The 20,791-nt window shown below is 43.0% G+C and overlaps 1 protein-coding gene across 1 annotated transcript; it reads left to right on the top strand.

Moving 5' to 3' along the window:
• Positions 1-13,982: 13,982 nt before the first annotated feature.
• On the top strand, positions 13,983-20,532 carry LOC117471702 (alpha-2Db adrenergic receptor-like). Its single transcript, XM_034116886.1, has 2 exons — positions 13,983-14,306; positions 19,337-20,532. Exons 1-2 carry the CDS (start codon positions 13,983-13,985, stop codon positions 20,492-20,494), a joined length of 1,482 nt encoding a protein of 493 aa, XP_033972777.1. The 3' UTR covers positions 20,495-20,532.
• The last annotated feature ends 259 nt before the right edge of the window (positions 20,533-20,791 follow it).

Raw genomic sequence — 20,791 nt, 5'->3', positions numbered from 1 at the left:
CCGCTCAGTACTCTGAGCATTTCATGGTGGTATGAGCAACCTAAAATCTAGAGGTTTGTGATATAACCCAGAGGAAACACATCCCAGCACAGTTATAGGAATACAGTTGTTGTGAGCTGGTACCAGGTACACCATAGCCTCTAGCACCACCCACACACAGGGTTTTCAGCCTCTAGCCAACTGTACAAACATGGCAGATTCAAATGGCAGACAGACGTTAGCAGCTAAAGAGACAGCTATTTCCTCCAGTTAAAGGAGACAGGAACAGGGGATTGAAGATTGGATTGTGAATGCTCATGGTGCCTGCTGTCTGTGTAAATAGGCAATTGTTTGCTAACACATTCGCCCTATTAATGCAATGATGAATCAGAGCAGTGTTCCTTTTTGGTGAAAACAACATTAACACATTACACAGTTACGTTTTAAGACTGGAGACGTGATTCACATTTTACAGCCTGATATAACTTCTTCTTCTGTGCCACAGACTCCAATTATTGTCAAATAGCTAATAAAACCCATCAATCAGCCACACTGCGTGACATGTTCCTTCATTGCCATGAGCACACACAGCAGCTTATGTCCCACATACACTGTCCTGCTGCCACAAATACTCACTAGAGCACCAAATGCATCATTTCCTCCTGTTTGTTTGCCTAAAAACTACAGTGACCAGCTGTCTTCGGGAAATACGAACCTTTCAAATTAAACTTTCACAACGTTATGAGATGTTTTTAAAGAAATGATGCGCTCGGGGCGGATAGCAAACTCATTGAATAACACTGATGTGCCTCAGGTGAAAAGCCTGCAGTCAGAAAAGAGGGGGAGACGTGATAACTGTTCAAATGGGAAACAGTGTGCACACTTTATTCCAAGGCAATAATGGTGCGTTCTCCATTTCTGAATACAACGCTGATGGAAGTAGTTGTGAAAAGGAGACACATTTAATGAGTTGATAAAACATTGTATTAATTACCTAAATCTGCAAAGTTACTCTGTCATATTATTGTAGTTGAGTGAAAAGTACAATATTTGCCTTTGAGATATAGTGGAGTAGAAGTATAACGTAACATAAAATGGTAATAATTAAGGTGCAAGTACCTCCACATTGTACTTAAAGGGACAGTGTTCTAGGAGTTGCAGATTGCAACCAACTGAATACCCCTCCTCTGAGCCTGTACAAGAAAATATTGTAAAGTTGTGTTAAACACGGACATTATTCCAGGCTTCTTTCCACAAAGATTTCTTTCCAGTAGCGTGGCGTGGGCAAAAATTTAGGGGAAGCCCATTTTTTTGGGTTGGTTGGGGGGGGGGGGGGGGGGGGGTGGGTGGTCAATAACGTAACCAGATCAGTGATTACAGCGCCCGGTATCATTTTACACACATTTGTATCACACAGATGCAGGACTTGCACACGCCTGTTATCTAACCGCACGCACTCTCCAGCCGAAACTCTCGTTTTATTAATTTAAGCATTTTCTTATTAATTTATGCAGACACACCCCCCCCCCCCCAAATGCAATACCAGCCGCTCAATGCGCAGTGCAGATTCGGTAATGAATAAAAAAGAAGCATTCATTCACAAAGTAAATCAGGAGACCTTTAACGTTTTATGTACACATCAAAGTATCAGTAGGCGTGTATGAAACACATTAATTCAAAAACAATTATGTACAGAAACATTTGCATGCGATAGTCCACCTTCTCTTCCCTTCCCTTTCTAACACACGGCAAGTGCAGCAACAGTCCTCGTCTCTGTAATTAGCTCAGTCCGTAGTCCAAAAGTAACTAAAAAATATAAACAATCTCATCTATTCAGGTGAAATCGCCAGCCGCCTCTGAAGGGAAGCCAGAGCCAGCTGGCTTCCCTTGGCATGGCCCTGACCAATCACAGGTTGGCAGGGGCATCACGTGGGTCTCATCTGATTGGTCAATCCCTCAATTTTCTTCACCAAGGGAAGCCCGATCCGACTGGCCTCCTCTCGCAACAGTGAATGCAATCTACTGTTTCACCATAACATCTAGAGGGGCGCTGTTTGTTTCACTCTTTGTAAAATACTCAATGAGAGTGGGGGAGAGACGGGCCGGCAGCAACACACAGCAAAGGAGAATTATCGAAACAAAACAAAGTGTTTTTATTTATTTATTTAAATTATAACTACAATCCGAAAAAACAGGGGAAGCCTGGCTTCCCTTGGCCTCCGGGAGAAAACGCCACTGAAAACATCTTACAAAAAACATTAGGCTTGTTTGAGACGAGCTGCGGCTCGCCTCGAAAGTAGACGAGAATAGCCGATCGCAGCCGGGGGAGGTCTCAAAAAGCTCGCCTGAAGTCGGACAGCTCGGAGTCGGCTTCTTCTTCTTCTTCTTCTTCTTCTTCTCTCGGTTTTTTGGCGGATTTCAAACAACTTTAAGGTGCATACTGCCACCTCCGGAGTCGGCTTGACTCGGTTTGCATTTATAAATGCACACGGCATCTATTGCACGTCTGTCCGTCCTGGGAGAGGGATCCCTCCTCTATTGCTCTCCCTGAGGTTTCTCCCATTTCCCCTTTAAACTGTGGGTTTTTCTCTGGAAATGTTTCCTTGTATGATGTGAAACGTAAGGACAGAGGGTGTCGTATTGTCATACTGATATTCTGTACAAACTGTGAAGTCCACTGAGACAAATGTAACATTTGTGATATTGGGCTATATAAATAAACATTGATTGATAAAGAATGGACAAATGTGTTTAATCGTTAATGTCAGATATGTACTAAGTAAATACATTTGTTCCTGCTCAAGATTAGATTCAACTTTATTGTTATTGCACAGATTACAGGTACTGAGACAACGAAATGCAGTTTAGCTTTTAACCAGGAGTGCATAAAGCAGTAAAGTGAAAAGTAATGTACACAATCTACAGAATAAAATATAGAATGAATTGAATGATGAATAAACAGTGAGGGGTATGAATACACAGGGGTGGGCATTTTACGGCCCGCGGGCCACATCCGGCCCGTTGGCCGGCCTTGGCCGGCCCGTGTGAGGTTGATCATAAATTACAACAAAATGAAAAAAAACAGCAACCTTTTCAAAATAAAAGCAACACAGCTGTATTGCTTGCATGGCGTAAATACTTTTCTAACTGTGTTGCTTTTATTTTGAAAAGGAAGCTGCTGTTTTTTTTATTTATTTACGTAAACGCTTATGCCGTAACAGCTACGAGTGATGCTGGCCGGCTAGTCCTCGAAATGTCCGCTAAGGGAAAAAAAAGAAAGATCGATACTGAATGCCGCATTTTCAACAAGACATGGACCGCTAAGTATTTATTTACAGAAGTGAAAGGTAAAGCTGTGTGTTTAGTTTGTGGTGCGCAGGTCGCTGTGTTCAAGGAGTACAATTTGAGTCGCCACTATGCTACCAAACACGCAGATAAATACAAGAACCTGTCTGAGGAAGAGCGGGCAAAGGGGTCGGATGCTTTGCTAGCTAAGCTGCAAAGCCAACAACACATTTTCACAAAACATTCCACATCCAGAGATGCAGCTGTCAAGACGAGTTATGTCTTAAAAGTTAACCGTTTTCGGACGAAGAGTTCATTAAGGAGTGTTTGTTGGACACTAATATGCCCGGAGAAAAAGGAGGCATTTGAGAAAGTGCCGCTCTCCCGACGCACTGTTACGAGGAGAATTGAGGACATCGCGGGAAATCTGGAGCTTCAGCTGCAGAACAGAGCGGTCAACTTTGACTTTTTTTCCTTGGCTTTGGATGAGAGCTGCGATGTACGTGACACTGCCCAGCTACTCATCTTCCTACGTGGGATAACTACAGACTTCAAAATCACGGAGGAGCTGGCAGCCATGCAATCAATGAAAGGTACAACAACAGGGAGTGATTTGTTCACGGAGGTAAATGCATGTGTGGAAAAGTTGGGACTGAAATGGGACAAGCTGACAGGCGTGACAACGGATGGTTGTCCAAATCTGACAGGGAAAAATGTTGGACTATTGAAGAGAATGCAGGATAAAGTGACAGAAATTAACCCTGAGCAGAAATAGGTATTTTTGCATTGTATTATACATCAGGAAGTGTTGTGTAAGTCAGTGTTAAAAATTAACCATGTTGTTGATGTTGTAACTAAAATAGTTAACTTCATCAGGGCAAGAGCATTGAATCACAGACAGTTTGTTGCACTTTTGGAGGAAAGTGAGACTGAACATCGTGACATACCCTACCATGCAGCTGTCAGGTGGCTCAGCCTGGGCAAAGTGCTGAAAAGAGTAGGGGACCTGAGAGAAGAGATTCAAGACTTCTGTGTGAAGAAAGGAAACGACATCCCACAGCTTTCAGATGCAGACTGGATGGCAGACCTTGGTTTTGCTGTAGATGTGACTGCACTAATGAGTGAACTAAATGTCAAACTGCAAGGCAAGGGCCTTTTTGTGCATGACATGTACAGTGCAGTGAAGGCTTTCATGAGAAAGCTGCAGCTTCTCTCAAGCCAAATGGAGGACAACATTCTCACGCACTTGCCAACACTGAAGGAAGCCACACCATCAGCTGATCACCTCCAGAGGTACTCATCCATGTTAGAAGCACTGCATGGTGAGTTTTCAAGGCGATTTAAAGACTTCAAAACAGTTGAGAATGAAATGAACATGATCTTTTCCCCATTTACATGCCATGTGGATGATGCACCCAGTGATGTTCAGCTTGAACTCATTGACCTGCAGTCTGACACACTTCTGTCAGAGCACTTTAGGTCAGTCTCACTGCCTGAGTTTTACTCTTCCCTGAAAGAGGAGAACTTTCCACACATCAGGAGACGTGCTCAGAAGATGATGGTCCTCTTTGGATCTACCTACATATGTGAACAGACATTCTCAGTGATGAAGTTCAACAAATCCAGATACAGATCCTCTATCACTGATGATCACCTCTCAGCTGTCCTTCGCATATCCACCTCAGACATTGAACCAGATTTCCGTGCACTTGTTCAAGCCCAAGACAGACTGGATTTTTCTCACTGAACAAGTAAAATGAACTGAAAAACAAAAATCAAAAGCACTCATTTCTTTTTGTATAAAGCTGATTCATTTCTTATCTTTAACATACTGTAAAACACCTTTTCAGTATTGGTATATTGAGCAGAATTAAGTTCAACTTATTTTTGATTCGGCCCCCCAACACAGCTCGAGTTTCTGAAGTGGCCCCTTGTAAAAAATAATTGCCCACCCCTGCACTATATACACAGTAGCCTAGCCTAGTATGAACAGTGTGTTGTATGAATATGCTAAGATATATAAAGTATGACAACGGTAAGCAGTGCAAGTATAGTATACAAATATATAGATATTAATTTAATGATGATAAACATTGTGGAACAATGATGAAAAATGTGAATGGAAGTGGCGACGTAAAACTGACACAAAACAACAACACACTTTTGCCGAGCCAATGGAGATTCATCCCCAGCACGGGGTGAAAACCACCAATGAGCTCTCAGCTCGAGATACCAGCAAGTTGTTTCCCATCAAGCATTTCGCTTCCGCAGCCCGTGGAGAGAAACTGCGCCGCCTCGCCGTGCCTCGCCGTGCCTCGACGCGCCTCGCCGCGCCTCGCTCTCAAGTCTGCGGGCGTCTTTGTCCCGCGAGATTTCAACGTCTCATGTAGGCGAGCCTCCAGAGCAAGTCGGACAAAATGACTAACCATCATGCAACGCACTAGCAAGACGTTGATCGCAATTGCGCAGGTCTGCGCAGGTCTCGCTTGTCTCAAACAAGCCTAGTGACTTCAAGACGAGGGAACCGGAAGTATTAAAATGCTAGGTCTTGCCGGGTTTAACTTATTACTGCACCACTTTATACAGTGACAGTTCTGAGACTAAACATCAGTTTTTTTGTAAACTAATGGCCCTGTTCAGCCCTTACCCCTAGATTCCACCGGGTCCGTCTGCGCCGCGTTGCGGTTTTGGTCCGGCCTCCTCCGGCGTCATACCCTACCAGGCGCGTTTCAGAAGCATTTCAGAAGCGGAGCGTCTTGCCTGCCGGCTCACAGTTTTTGTTGATTTGGGCATATTTCCTGGACAGGCTACTTTGTACAGACAAAGTTAATAATAACTGTAATATTTCAGTTATAAACGACATGAATCAAAGACGTGTTGCTGTATTTTAGTGGTAAAAAAATGCATTCATCATCATAATTATTCTAATTTACACAGTGCCTGTAAACCGGAGGAGAACGCTGGCATTTCTCCTCCTACTTGAAAGACTACGGAGGGATAGGGTCTGCAAAATTAGTTTGTGTGTGTGTATATATCTATATATATATGCTATATATGCTCTGAAGGTTCCACTTCCTGCCTGCAGACGGACCCGGTGGAATCTAGGGATTCCACCGGGTCCGTCTGCGGCGCGTTACGGGCGCGTTACGGCTGCGCCGCGGTGCTCACGGCGATCGCGGCCACTCTAGTCAATGGGTGCTATTCCACCACACGCGGCGCGTTACGGCTCAGAAGCGTCCCAGAAGCGGCTCGGCGCAGGGCTCCTCTAAAATTAGGATCGAATCCTATTTTTGTCGCGGCGCAGCCGTAACGTAAGGTCGGGCAGGCAGGAAGTGGAACGTTCAGAGCTATAGGCCTATATACACACACACAAACTAATTTTGCAGACCCTATCCCTCCGTAGTCTTTCAAGTAGGAGGAGAAATGCCAGCGTTCTCCTCCGGTTTACAGGCACTGTGTACATTATATATATAGAATAATTATGATGATGAATGCATTTTTTTACCACTAAAATACAGCAACACATCTTTGATTCATGTCGTTTATAACTGGAATATTACAGTTATTATTAACTTTGTCTGTACAAAGTAGCCTGTCCAGGAAATATGCCCAAATCAACAAAAACTGCGAGCCGGCAGGCAAGACGCTCCGCTTCTGAAATGCTTCTGAAACGCGCCTGGTAGGGTATGACGCCGGAGGAGGCCGGACCAAAACCGCAACGGTAGAGATGGCAAATCCGGATCCTTTTACGGACTCAGGGTCTTCTGAGTCAGTCATTGAAGAGATCCGGATCATACGAGTCATTTGAGTCATATGAGTCAGCATCACCAAGACCGTAGAAATCCTATTGGTGAAACCGAAAAGTTGATGCATTTCACGAGCATATTATTATTCCATATATTTTGAATATATATATATATTTGTATATATATATATATAATATCTGCATGTATATTTTCTATTTCGACATGTATATTTTATATTTTATTTTATTTTTCTTTCTATTCTTGTATATTTTGTAGTTTTGTTTTATTGTAAAATGCCTTTTATGCTGCTGTAACAACAATTTCCCAATTTGGGATCAATAAAGTACTATCTATCTATCTATCTATCTATTAAACTGACGTTATATTAACCTCCGCTACACAGTGTATTTTGCTTTAATAAAAAATGTTGATCACAAAAAAAAGGGTTATTTTGCGATTTGGCAAATCTGAGTCTGCTGTTGACTCGTGCATGAGGACGAGTCTGCTGGATCTCTGGATCTGCTGCTATATACGGCTCCGAGTCCGCACGAGTCTGGATTTGCGAATCTGAGTCTGCTGTGGACTCGTGCATGACGACGAGTCTGCTGGATCTCTGGATCTGCTGCTATATGGTTACGGCTCCGAGTCCGCACGAGTCTGATCCGCTGTGTGTTGCAGCGAGTCAGGATTTGCGAATCTGCGAATCTGCGAATCTGCGAGTCTGCGAGTCTGCTGTTGATAGCGCGGGAGCCGGGTGCTGGAGGAGGGGCTATGCTCGTGCACATGACGAGTATGGATCTCTGGATCTGCTATGCTATTACGGTTAGGAGCCGTCGGCTCCTCTGAGTCCCCACGAGTCTGCAGGAAGTTTCACTGATCCGCGTCCCCTCCCCTGAGCCAAACGATCACTTCTGGCAGGCAGCTATCCTGTATACTTGCTAAAGGGTAGGTAGATGGACTGGGGTACGTTGTAATGTGATTTTACATGTTATAAAGAGAGTAGCGAGTGACGCAATTTATAGTTTTAATTTGTACGTCACACCAAGTGTGGGACTCAAGGACTCGGGTTAATGGAGAGGGGAGACTCGTCATGACCAGCTCATTTCTAGGATCCGGGTTAATGATCCGGATGAATCAGGACTCGCCCATCTCTAGCAGACGGACCCGGTGGAATCTAGGGGTAGAGATGACAAACTGTGGTTCTAGGCAGTTACTCGCTACAATATCAGAGATGGAGAGAACATTTTGAAAATAGTTAAGCCTACTGCTAACAACTAAGCTGTGAGCTCACAACTGTGGCGTAGCAAAATAGAAGAATAAAGTACCATGAAATTATAATGATCAATGTACAAGTACCTCTAAATTGTACTTAAGGGACAGGGTTCTAGGATTTGGCGCCATCAAGCATTGCAGTTGCAGATTTCAACCAACTGAATACCCCTCCTCTGAGCCTGTACAAGACTGTGGAGACTAGCCACTGAATGCAAAACAATAGGGGTGGTATCCTCCAGATCTTTCTGCTCTTTTTAGCTGCCTTCCTTACTTAAAGGTGGGGTAGGTAATTTTGGAGAAACCAGCTCGAGTGCGCTAAAATTTACAGTACTACGGCTTCCACAGATGATATTTTTTTATGGATTTTTTGTCAAAGCACTTAAGATATTCATTGCTATCGGCAGTGGCGGCCGGTCCATAGGGGCGCTAGGGGCGCCGCCCCACCTCTTCCCATATTGAAAAAAAATAATAATTAAAATTAAAAAAAAAAAAAAAAATATGTTTAAAAAAATATATATATTTTTATTTTTATTTTTAATGAACAAGGTAAATATTATATAATTGGTATCAGTAAAATGTATAATCTACAATAAAATCTTGTTTAAAATTGTGTTACGATGTCTAAAGTTACTGATAAGTCACATGTTTCCTGCCTGGCCTTGCCCATGCACCTTCTCTCGTCTGGGCGCTAAGAGAGGAGCCTTCAACCAGTGCAGCAGCAGCCACTAGCAGCTGACTGTTGCTATCTGTAACGTGTAAACTATGCCGCGAAAATATAATTTCAGCCAATCAGCGTCGTCAAAGATGACGGTCACCGGGCGCCAATGTCAGCGCCCAGTGCAGTCTGTGAGTAGTTTGGACAGTGACTCGTATCCGGTTGACGCAGTAGTTGATGAGGATGGCTTCGTGTGCAGGTGGAGTCTCCGGACCTCGGTCCCCGCCTAATTCTGTTCAAGAGCTAATCTCCAATCCTTTCGAAAGGAGAAGTTTGGCAGATAAATTGTTGCTTAAAGACCTTGGACCAACCCGATTTGAATATATCGCAGCAATCTCGTGAAAAAGACAAAACGTATACACGAGGCTTCGCAAGTAGCTGGTACACAAAAAAGGCTTGGCTAGCTGGATGCAAACAGGTAAATGCTGTCTTTTGTTTCCCATGCTTGGATATCACTTTATATGTAGAGAGGAGGTTTCCCATGGTTGTTAGAAGTTTATTAATAAGTGGGCATTTATCACAGAAGTGATTGTTCTGTCTCCACGTTTGTTGCATTGTCTGTGATGTATTTTCCAACGGTTATAGCTCCTGTTCTGTCCCAGCAACACTACACGGTTTGCAGCTCCACCACATTTTTGGTTTATCTTCGGTGTCGCTTAAAATCTGCTTCCCATCGGACTAAAACCTCCACGTAATCTGAAGACAGATACTTGAAGTTATTTAAACCTTTTGCAAACTTTATGTTCTTTCTTGCTCTAGCCTTGCCAGTTACATTGTACATAACACATATATTATCATTATGCTAAGTGGTTGTTCGTGTTAGACGATGTAGCTTTTTCATTTCTGAGTTATTGCTATATGTAAATAAGCCTGTTTGTAAATAATCCTCAGAGAAACAAAGAAAAAACACAATTTATGACATTTTGTGCTGTGGTTATTTTTTTTAAATTGCATTTATTCACAGTTCAGTTTGAAATGCTGTAGTGACTTGTATTGAACCACTTAAATATTTATAATTAATGCTACTGAAAAGATGCTATTAATTTTATATCTCACATGCAGTTCACTGTAAAGCTACTTGGTGAAGGTGTTGGTTCATAAACATGAACAGTTTTAAGAAAGAAAAAAACAGACCAGTTCTGAGAACACAAATTCCTGGTAAAGTAGTAGATGTTCAGGTTGATAAATAATATTTTCCACACTGAAGATTATGGAGGTATTGATCAGTCTTCTCATATTTTTAAGCCTCGATTTCTCCTTTCCCCCCCCCTCTAACATCACCAGAAGTCATCATTTAAGGGGTCATTTCTCGAAAAAAATTTGCGGGGGGAAACCCCCCGGACCCCCCGGGTAGGTCACTTACGGTACGTCAAGAGCCCCACCAAAAAAAAGACCACCGGCCGCCACTGGCTATCGGGATGTTAAGAGCATTCCATGGAATATAACAAAAAGTTTATCTCAAGCCGGTTTCTCAAACGTACCTACCCCACCTTTAAAGGAGAGGTGTCATGCTTTTCCGAAGGTTTTTATGCATGTAAACGGTGTGCAGAGTCAAAACCCTGTAGCGAGTAAAACTCTAACACAGAAAAGACCTCCCCAAAACGCCTCGTTGGAGATACGTCACTGCCCATTTGAGTCTTCCATTTCGTTCCGGGTACGGCATGATGTCAAGCGGTACCCGGAACGAAATGGACCAATCCCGAAGAGCCGTTACGTTACGTCCGCGGAGCCGTTACGTTAAGCCCCCGCTGATTGGTCCAAATTGACCGATCCACGGACTTCCTCACACACACATCTGTGTGCAGGGAGCAGGCAGCTCAGCTGATTTCTCCTCCCTGGCTGCAGGCTGATAACAGACAGTTGGGATCGCGGCAAAATTCTCTCTGCAGACCCATTCTCACAGCGTTTATCAACCTTTTTCTTACTCAATATCAAGCCACACTTATTGTTTTTACTTCGGATGTGAGTTTGTGTGTGCTCAGGATGAATTTGGCTGTGTTTCGCTGTGTATGCTAAACAAGGAAACAACACCTCCACGGAGCTCAGCGCGATTCACAACGTCCCGACCAATCAGAGCACACTGTGCTCACAGGGAGGGTGGGGGCTGGAGCTATTGGAGCTACAACGAGCCGTTAAAGGCAGATAGTGAAATTCAGTGAATACAAGTAGTTTACAGAGATGCTGTATGAGAAACCAATGTGAGTTTGGAAAAATGCACAGTATAAATCTATTCTAGTAGACCTCAACAATGGAATTATGATCAGTGGAAATGGCCATGACACCTCTCCTTTAAGAGAAACTAAATTTCTCTGCATTGCCAGGAATTTGCAGTTATGATTTTCTTATTCCATGTCTGCTGTTACATCCACGTACATTCTCACACACTGTCCCTTTAAGTACTGTACTTGGGTACTGCTTAGTTATTGCCACCACTGATGTGTCCATATGTTTACATGGCTCTATAGTATAAATATATAGAATAGTATAACGTTTCTGAGAATTGCGCCCCTGTTTGTTTGCGTGAAGAGTTCGAGGATCATTGATTTAACTCTGTCTTTTACCCTGTTATTCAGCTACTCATCATTATCACCTCACAACCCCCTAATTCAATCGGTGGTGACGTGTGTGCTGCCATTGTGCTATTCCTGCCGACCTAAAGCCCTGAATGCTCTTTAGTCTGAATAAACAGCTCTGAACACCCTCGGTGTGGAAACACTGCCTGGGGAAGCTTGTTGATGTTTATCCAGCAAGCGTCACAGCGCTGGGAAAATAAAACTGTATACATGTACCCTCACCCCTCATCTGTTGTTAAGTAAGCCTGCCTGCTGTGGCATCATGGGATTACCTCCTGGTCTGCATTCACGTCACGCTGGCTTCTGTGATGTGTGATCTGAGAGGTCTTCACCCTCTGAAGCTGATTTAAACGGCGTGCGAGTGTCACAATTTGTTTAGAAGCAGGAGAAGTGCACCCAGGCTGCAGACGCACTTCATGTCATCGCTCAGCCCCAGGAGGCTAAATTAAGAGCATCAGACGCTGATTAAATAAAGGCCTGCTCACCCTCTCTCCACTCCTTTCCGGATAAATAGGAATTGATTTATGACCACTGAAAAGTTGATTGTGTCTCATTTAGTAGCTTTCTCTCATGTTCTTTCCCTTTCCTCTTTTATATCCAGTGTCCTCTCCTCTGTGATGTTGTTCTGCTCCTCTAATGTCCTTTGTTCCTCTTCTCATGTTCCTTGTTTCCCCTTTGTCCTTCTCTTTCCTCTTGTGTCTCTCCTCAGTTATCTTTCCTCTCCTTTCCTCTTCTCTACCCTTGCTTCATCCGCTTTACTTATCGTTTCTTGTTTGTGTCCTCTCCTCTCCTGTCTGTCTTCTTCTGGCTCATGGCCATTCTGCTATTCTCCCTGGTCCTTTCCTCTATCCTAGTTTCCTCTCCTTTGCCTACTATCCTCTCCTCTACTTATTGATTTGTCTTCTCCTCTCCTCTATCCTTGTTTCCTCCCCTCATCTTCATCCTTGTACCCCCTCCCCTCTATCTCTCTTTTATGTCCATGTCTCCTTTTACCTTCCTTTTTCTCCCTCTTCCTCTTGTCTTCTTATGTTTTACTCTTTCTTCTTCTCAGCCTTTCTCTTCTCATCATCTCCCCTTTTTCTTTGTGTCTCCCCTCTCCTTCCCTCACATCAGCACATCCAAGCTTTCCTCTTTCGTTCACTCTCCTCTTTCTTCCTGTTGTCCCTGCATCTCTCCTCTTTCCTTTCTTCCACTTCCTTTCTAAAGCCCTCTTCTTCACCATCATTTCTCCTGTCTTTCCTCCCCTCCTTGCCTCACCTCCTTATTCCTCTCATCTTCTATATATCTCTTTCCTTTCCTCTTCTGCCCTCATCTCCTTACTAATTCCTTCCTCTGATCTCCCCCTTCATCCACCTCTCCTCCTGTATCCCTCCTTCTCTCTTTACTTCCTCATTCTCATGGCCTTTTTTTGTTACTCTCTCCCTCTCTCCTCTCACTGCATCTCCTACTCGTCCCTTTCATCTCCCCCCTCTGTTACTCTCTCCCTCTCTCCTCTCACTGCATCTCCTACTCGTCCCTTTCATCTCCCCCCTCTGTTACTCTCTCTCCTCCTCCTCCTCCTCCTCCTCCTCTTCCTCCTCCTCCTCTCTTCCAGCAGCAGCCAGTGAGCAGCAGCAGCAGCAGAGTCACTCAGCACGGAAACAACTTGCATGAAAGTGAGGAGCTCTGCTTTTCTTCTTCTTACCTCCTTCGCTTTTTTTTTGTTGCTGCACCTCTTCCTCATCTTCTCCACACTCTTCGTCCCATTCACTCTTTTATTTCCAGTTATTTCTTATCTACTTTTCAATCCTTCTTTCTCCACAGTGGTCTCTCGGGGAGTGCGGCAGTATGAGGGTACCGTGCATTTGAAATGCGGTTTCTGTCCTTGACTCTAGTAGAGCATGTTGCTTTTTATATTTATTTATTTGTTCTCATTTCGTCTCACTGGAAGTAAGTAGGTCAGCCTAGTTACATGCAGCATGTCATCCTCTGGGCTCAGATGTGCTTATAAATGGATATTTTCAAAGGTATGACTTTTATTTTAATCCTAACTTAAAACATGCAAATCCTTCTTTTTCGGGGAAAGATGTGCAGCAGGAGACCTGAGATGAAGCTTTATGTTTGTAAATACAAATATGACAACATATTGACCACAGCTGCAGTGCTGTGAGGATTTAGAGACATGGATGTGTTTCATTTTAAAATATGAAATATCAAACATTTTTGAAAAGGAGGTGAGATTATTCTGTTACCAAAGATACAGCTGAATTATTCGTTCTTTCGCCGGCTTTACTCTCGCCCCTTTCTCTCATTCCATTTCTCGTTTTCTTTCGTTTCTGTTATTTCCACGCTGGCTGGCATCAAGACAATCCATCTGCAGTGAATCCGCTGGAGTTGAAAAATGGGGATCATACTGTCAGACATTTAACCAGGATGGACCTACAGGATGTGTTCACTGAAATGGCCACGATGCCGGCCAATTTACCACCAAACTCTTCTTTGGAGGATGTCAATCAGACCTCCTCTTCTCTGGACAGATCTCCTCCTCTACCTCCTCACTCGCAGATGGCGTCAGTGTTCATCGTGCTGGTGGTCACGGTCATCATACTGGGGACTGTGGTGGGTAACATGCTGGTCGTGGTGGCGGTTTTCACCAGCCGTGCCCTGAGGCCACCCCAAAACCTCTTCCTGGTGTCTCTGGCTTCAGCGGACATACTGGTGGCGACGCTGGTCATCCCCTTCTCCTTGGCTAATGAGGTGAGGAAAAACACTCTGCTCTAAGACTCTATTTCTAGCTGGTGCTTACATGCAATCAGTATCGGGATATTTCATCTGAGCATGTATAACCAAAGTATGGAGAAATCCAAAAAGTTGACACAATGAAGACGCTATATAAAGATAAAAGATGACCATAGTTCACGAGACAATGATTGTCTGAACCAAATGTCATATTGATGGTGGCCTTACATGAAAAGTGAATATGTTCAAGAAATGTCTTGCCAGTCCATCAAATTATTGTCGAAACATTTTGCTTAAGAATAACAAAAACAGTCAACCCTTTTTTGGTGCCAGATAAAGTCCGTAGTGTTCATCTTCTGGGGACAATAGATGTCTGATCATAATTTCCCTCCAATAGTTGTTGTAGTATTTCAGTGTGGACCAGCATGTTGGACTGACTGATGGTTCAATCCCTTAAAAGCCATGCCGCTAGTATACCTAAAACTCCATCAAACACGTTGAAACTTCATCAAACTCCTCCTCTTCCTGCCGCTACTTTACCAACCCGAGCACTTGCTCTCCAACGGAAAAACAAGTTGGACACACAAAGTGACAAACTTTGCACGGCAGTTGGGATTAACACAATACACGAGAATCAGAAAATCACGAGATACCACTTAAATCATTTTTTGGCTTCAAGTGTTCCTTTTTGTCCAAACCACATGGTGTTTCTTTCCTTCTGTGATGAGTTAGCTACGACTGTGGTCAAGGTGTGTGTCGCAACACAAAAAGGCAACTGTAACTCGAAACAACAATGTGGGATCATGAGGAGTAAAATGTAGATGCTGCCATATTATAAACTATATCATAACTGAAGAGGATTTCTTCATTTGAAAAAGAGCAAAGAAAGGCACTGAAGGCTTTTCTTGATGGTAAAGATAATTTCGATCTTCTCCTGACTGGCTTGATTGACAGATGGATAATTTAATCACCTGTGACTTCATGTAAATTGATCTTAAGTCACCAACCTTTCACAACAGCTTGAATCAGAACAATTACAAATATTTTAACATGAGAAAAAAAACACCTGAAATCATCAAATGCGTTCTAGCAATGTCTGCAAGAAACATAGTTTATCAATAATTGCTCATCAATGATGAATGTTGTAGTACATACATCATTTAACTGGAAGGGCACATATAATCAAAGGTCTTTGGGGAAATGTTCATATTTCAATATCAATCATCCAGACCATTATTAAACAACAATGGATTGCTACTTGTCACTGCTGCGGTAAACAGCCATTTGGCTAATCTATAAACATCTTTAATTGCTAACCTTGACCTATTTCTGAGTAATTGTTGACCATTTATTTATATGTGTCCTTCCTCATATTGAGGCATGGCACGTTCTGATGTTCTCTGCACCCACTAACAACTTCACTGATTTTTGTCCCTGCTTTTCATCAGCCTTTAATACTTGAAGTCTAGTCGTAGCTTCTTCTGTGTTACATTATACATCAGCCACTTCTCATGTCTGTGTAAAGTAGGCTCTTTACTTTGATTCACCACGGTTATATTTCCTTTCCTTTCCCTTCCAGACTGAAATATTTTAACAACTATTGGATCTATTGCCAATACATTTTGTCCAGACATTCAAGTTCCTCTCAAGATGAATATTAGCCCAATGACTTTGGTGATACACTGACTTTGAATCGACCAACATTATGAGGTCGACTTTTTCTATTTGTCCATCATTCTGGCTTATGCCCAAATACCTGAAACAAAAACAAAATCGTCAGCCTCCGCTGTAATTTATGTTTAGTGCCAATATGTTTGAATGCTCAACTAAGATGGTAACATCAACATGTTACTGTGACCATTTTAGCATGCCGTTAACAGAAAACTCTACGAACCCATAGGTATAGATCATGGATGTATAAAGACAACTAACGCTGGAGACGTGGCCTTGTTTGTTCCTAAGAAAGTTGCTCTGTATCACATTAAACCCCAAAAAACACAAAACTACTCGGATCATGTGTGTTGTGCCAGGGTGTTGGGCCTTTTTTTTATTTATGGCTTAAGCCCCCCCTCCAAACCGCTTCGTAACGTCCGGTTTCGGTTCAGTAAAATGAATGGAGAAGGAAAAAACATTTAATAAATGTATCATAAATAAATAATTTAGGGACAAGAGGGTGAGATTAAATAAGTTATACTTCTTCTCACTCCTTTTCGAACACTAGATGTGGGACTGTTTATGTTGCTAATGCTGTTGTTGTTGTTGTTGTTGTTGTAAATGTCACTTTGTTTTGTTTTCTCTTACATTAGTATGCACTGCAACATTTTTTGTTTTGTAAATTATTTATTTTACTTGTTCGAAATAAAATCAATCAATCAATCAATCAATCAATCAATCAATCAATCACTCAATCAAAATGACTCTGCTTTTAGCTTTTCAGACCTAATTATTTCAATTTTGTATTTAAAGGGGACCTATCATGCAAAATGCACTTTTGTACGTCTTTTATACATGAATATGTGTCCCCGGTGTTCCAGGGAACTCACCAAGTGTCAGAAAACACAACCCTCTCTATTTTCCTCTATACCCAAATCTCTAAAAAAGGGGCTGCAACGGATCTGATAAAAACTGATCCAGATTTGAACACGTTACTGACGTCAGGACGGTGGCGCTACGGCTATTGGGCCAACTCTCCACCTATCAGGGGAATGTGGGGTTGGGCCACGGCCGGCCATTGCCGCTCGAAAGCGCTGGAGACGCTGTAGTACATATGCCAGGCCTGTAAGTGGCGCTGTAGTCTGCCACAAAAGCAGCGAAGAAGACTTCCCGCGCATGGTTGCCATGGTTGCCCTTCTGTTTATTCTCCGCTGTGGCTTTTTTTCTCCCTCCCCGAGGCAAGTGTTTGCTCCCGCTGCTGTAATTCAATGCAATCCCTCCCCGTCGAGGCAAGCACTGTAATTCTCTCCGGTTAGTCCACCAGCAGATGACAAACACCCACCTCTCCGCCTCTTCCAAGGAACGAGGGGACCGTGCGGCAGAGTTTCAGTTTCAGTTTCTTTCGCCGGTCAAGATGTCCGTTAAAGTTTAAATCTTCCGGACAAAATTAGAAAAGTGCCGGTCAAAGGTCTTCTTTGTTATTTATTGAGCTTTAAAACAAATGAATAACGACTCTATATAATAATAGGCTATAATAAAACACGGAGGACGGAGATCTATTTTTCTCCCCCTCTTCTGACTTGATCAGAGCACGCTCCCCTCTCCTGCAGGGGGGCGTGGTCAGCTGCAGCTCACAGAATCAGCCCCGTGCAAAAACAGTGCTGGAGAACAGCAAATAGAGCGAAATGAGGCATGGCTAAAAATCATGATCTGTTTGGTATTTTGAAAACAGAAACGTATAAATATACCTTATATAGGTATGGCCCTACAATATATCATTTAAATATAGCATGATAGGTCCACTTTAAAGTATTCAGGTGTTTCTAATGGGGTAGTTGATTTAGCTACTCAGCTGATTTCCAGACATCTCTTTCTCAATGTAAGTCAATGGGATAAAGTATGTTTGGGCCCAATGACGCTACAGACTAACACAGAAGTTGTAGTACACCGTTTGACCACTACAAATATTGACTTCCTTCCCACTTCCTCCGGGCTTGGTACAGCCTTATAGAGTTTTCCTGATTAATTATTAGTGATTCCAAACCAGGAATACATTGACTCAAGGGATGCGTGGAAGGAGTATAGAGTAGCCCAACCAATTAAAAAAATATATATATACGATTAGTTTAAAAGTTTACATACACTTTTGACATTAACCTAACTTTATTCCTGGAAAAAACATACTGCAGAATTGCAAACACAAATGTTTAAACAAGTAGCTCCAAAGTAATGAACAAATGGTAGAATAACATAATGGATACATTGTTGCAACATTCAGCTTCTCTCCAAGTAGTAGTACAATTGCTGACCAAACCAGACCAAATATTTTCTATTCTAAGAAAAAGTCAACATATCCATTTCGATATGATGAGTAGTGTTACATTAAGCACATACATTGGGAAAAGGTCTGTGTGAGTTCATCTGACATGGCTGTGGGGGAACGTCAGGTTGCATCTGCTCTAGAAAATGTCAAAAATGTCAAAAGCATCCATCACAAGTTCCCAGAGCACAAAGACAAGTTCAGATTGTTTGTTAGGGCATTCCGAGAGCAAGCCATCAACATATTCAATATACAATACAGCAAACCGAGAAATCATCAGGGTCAATATATCGGCCAATATTAACTTAGTTCAGCTGTATTGCTGTCAGTGTATATCAGCTGATGAGCGTCTCGCCAGAGTATATCTGGGTCACGTGAATAATCCTTATAGCAAATGATTTCTTATGGAATAAAGAAGTTAGTGTAAAAGAGTTAAAAACTATATTTGGCTATATGTATGATATAAACTGAAAGAATGCATAACTTTTTGAGGTATAAAGAATATTTGATGATCAGAATTGTTGTTGAATATCATTTTGTGAATTCATAAAGTCAATGTCTCAGTGGCGAAAAAACTAAATTCTCAGTATAACCAAAGACTACAGTTTCTTCTCTTTACTTTTTTAGATCCTCATTTCACGTCTCCAAAACCTTTAACTGATAATAAATGACCCAAAAAAGCTTATGCAGCATGATCCAAACATTGCAATTCAGCTAAGAAGGTCATTCTATCACCTACACGAGATGAAAATCTACAAAGTAGAGGCCAACTCATTGTTCATTTGACTGCAGAGCATGCTCTATGCCATTGATATTATACACTTTCTTCCAGCTGTGAAAAGATTGTCGGCTTACGTTATTTTCGAGAGCGCTTACATGAAACCACAGGGGCAAACACACAGAGAGGTTTTACCTCAAACTAAACACAGTAACCATAGCAGTAATGAGGTATTGACTGTATTGTTTCTTTAGGCGCAATGATCCTTAAGGTGCCTCGCTCAAGGCCAATGTTTCCTCCTTTACTGGGGCTTAAATTCGTCATTAACATATTGTTATTGGTTTATTTCATTTCCAGGTCATGGGCTACTGGTACTTTGGCTCCATCTGGTGCTCCTTCTACCTGGCTCTGGACGTCCTCTTTTGCACGTCCTCCATCGTCCACCTTTGCGCCATCAGCCTCGACCGCTACTGGTCCGTCACTAAAGCCGTCAGCTACAACCGCAAAAGGACGCCCAAAAGAATTAAAGCTATGATCAGCATCGTGTGGCTTATATCTATCATCATCTCTTCGCCGCCGCTCCTCATGACGCAGAATGAGGAGTTCTTGGGGTTGGAGGAGGCCGGTGAGACGCAGAGGCAGGAGTGTCTTCTCAACAACCAGACGTGGTACATCCTCTCCTCCTGCCTCGTGTCCTTCTTCGCCCCAGGAGTCATCATGATACTGGTGTACTGTAAGATCTACCGTGTTGCCAAGCAGCGAGCTTCTACCGTGTTTGTGGCAAAGAACGTGGTGGAGCGGCAGCCATCGCAGTCTGAGACCTGCTTTGATGTTACCCCCAGGATGGGTCAAAGGAAGGGAGTGGGCTGCGGTAAATCCCAGTATGAGCTGGACAGTCCTCGGCCTGCCAACCATCACAGCTCTTCCAACATGGACAGCAACAGCAGCAGCCAAAAGAGAGGGGAGCTGGACGATATTGACCTGGAGGAGAGGAGCTGTGAGGCCGACATTAAAACGACATCTTCGTTCTCCTCGGCTCTTCGCTTCTCCAGGAGAGCCTGCGGAAACGTGAAAACAGAGGAGAGGAAGGACGCAGAGGGATCGTCTAACAGGTTGATGCCTCCTCCTCATCCACCTTCATCCTGCGCCTCCATATCATGGGCCTCATCGGAGAACTGCTCACACAACTTCCTCCTCCCATCTCCAGGGCCTCACCGCAGCCGGCAGATGTCTCTGTCCAAAAACAAAGTGGCGCAAATGAGGGAGAAGCGGTTCACGTTTGTTCTGGCGGTGGTCATGGGGGTTTTTGTCCTCTGCTGGTTCCCGTTCTTCTTCACTTACAGCCTCCATGCAGTCTGCAGAGAGAAGTGCACGATCCCCGATACACTCTTTAACCTCTTTTTCTGGATTGGATACTGCAACAGCTGCCTGAACCCCATCATATACACCATCTTTAACCGAGACTTCAGGAAGGCCTTCAAGAAGATTTTATTCCAGACTAAGAAACGCACATAAACTGTGAATGTGTGTGTGTGTGTGTGTGTGTGTGTGTGTGTGTGTGTGTGTGTGTGTGTGTGTGTGTGTGTGTATGTGTGTGTGTGTGTGTGTGTGGTCTCATGCGGAAACAGACTCCCAATGATACACAAATGTGTGTGCACACAGTTTTAATCTTGTGTTCCACTGTGCTGTCATACCGACATTAAAGGGCTTGCCATACAGCGTGCGTTTTTATTTATTATTCAATTTCAAACTCACTTTGTATTTTACAGTAAACGAACAGGAGAGAGATTCAAATCAAATCAAATCAAGTTT

This window comes from Trematomus bernacchii, unplaced genomic scaffold, assembly GCF_902827165.1.
Source record: "Trematomus bernacchii unplaced genomic scaffold, fTreBer1.1, whole genome shotgun sequence".
Classification (NCBI taxonomy): domain Eukaryota; kingdom Metazoa; phylum Chordata; class Actinopteri; order Perciformes; family Nototheniidae; genus Trematomus; species Trematomus bernacchii.
The sequence above is the reverse complement of the archived record's forward strand: the minus strand, read 5'-3'. Positions and strand labels throughout refer to the sequence as shown.

Coding starts and splice junctions, on each gene's coding strand:
- LOC117471702 (XM_034116886.1), top strand. CDS start 13,983: ATGGACCTACAGGATGTGTTCACTGAAATGGCCACGATGCCGGCCAAT. Junction 14,307..19,336: donor CCTTCTCCTTGGCTAATGAG/GTGAGGAAAAAC, acceptor TTTCATTTCCAG/GTCATGGGCTACTGGTACTT.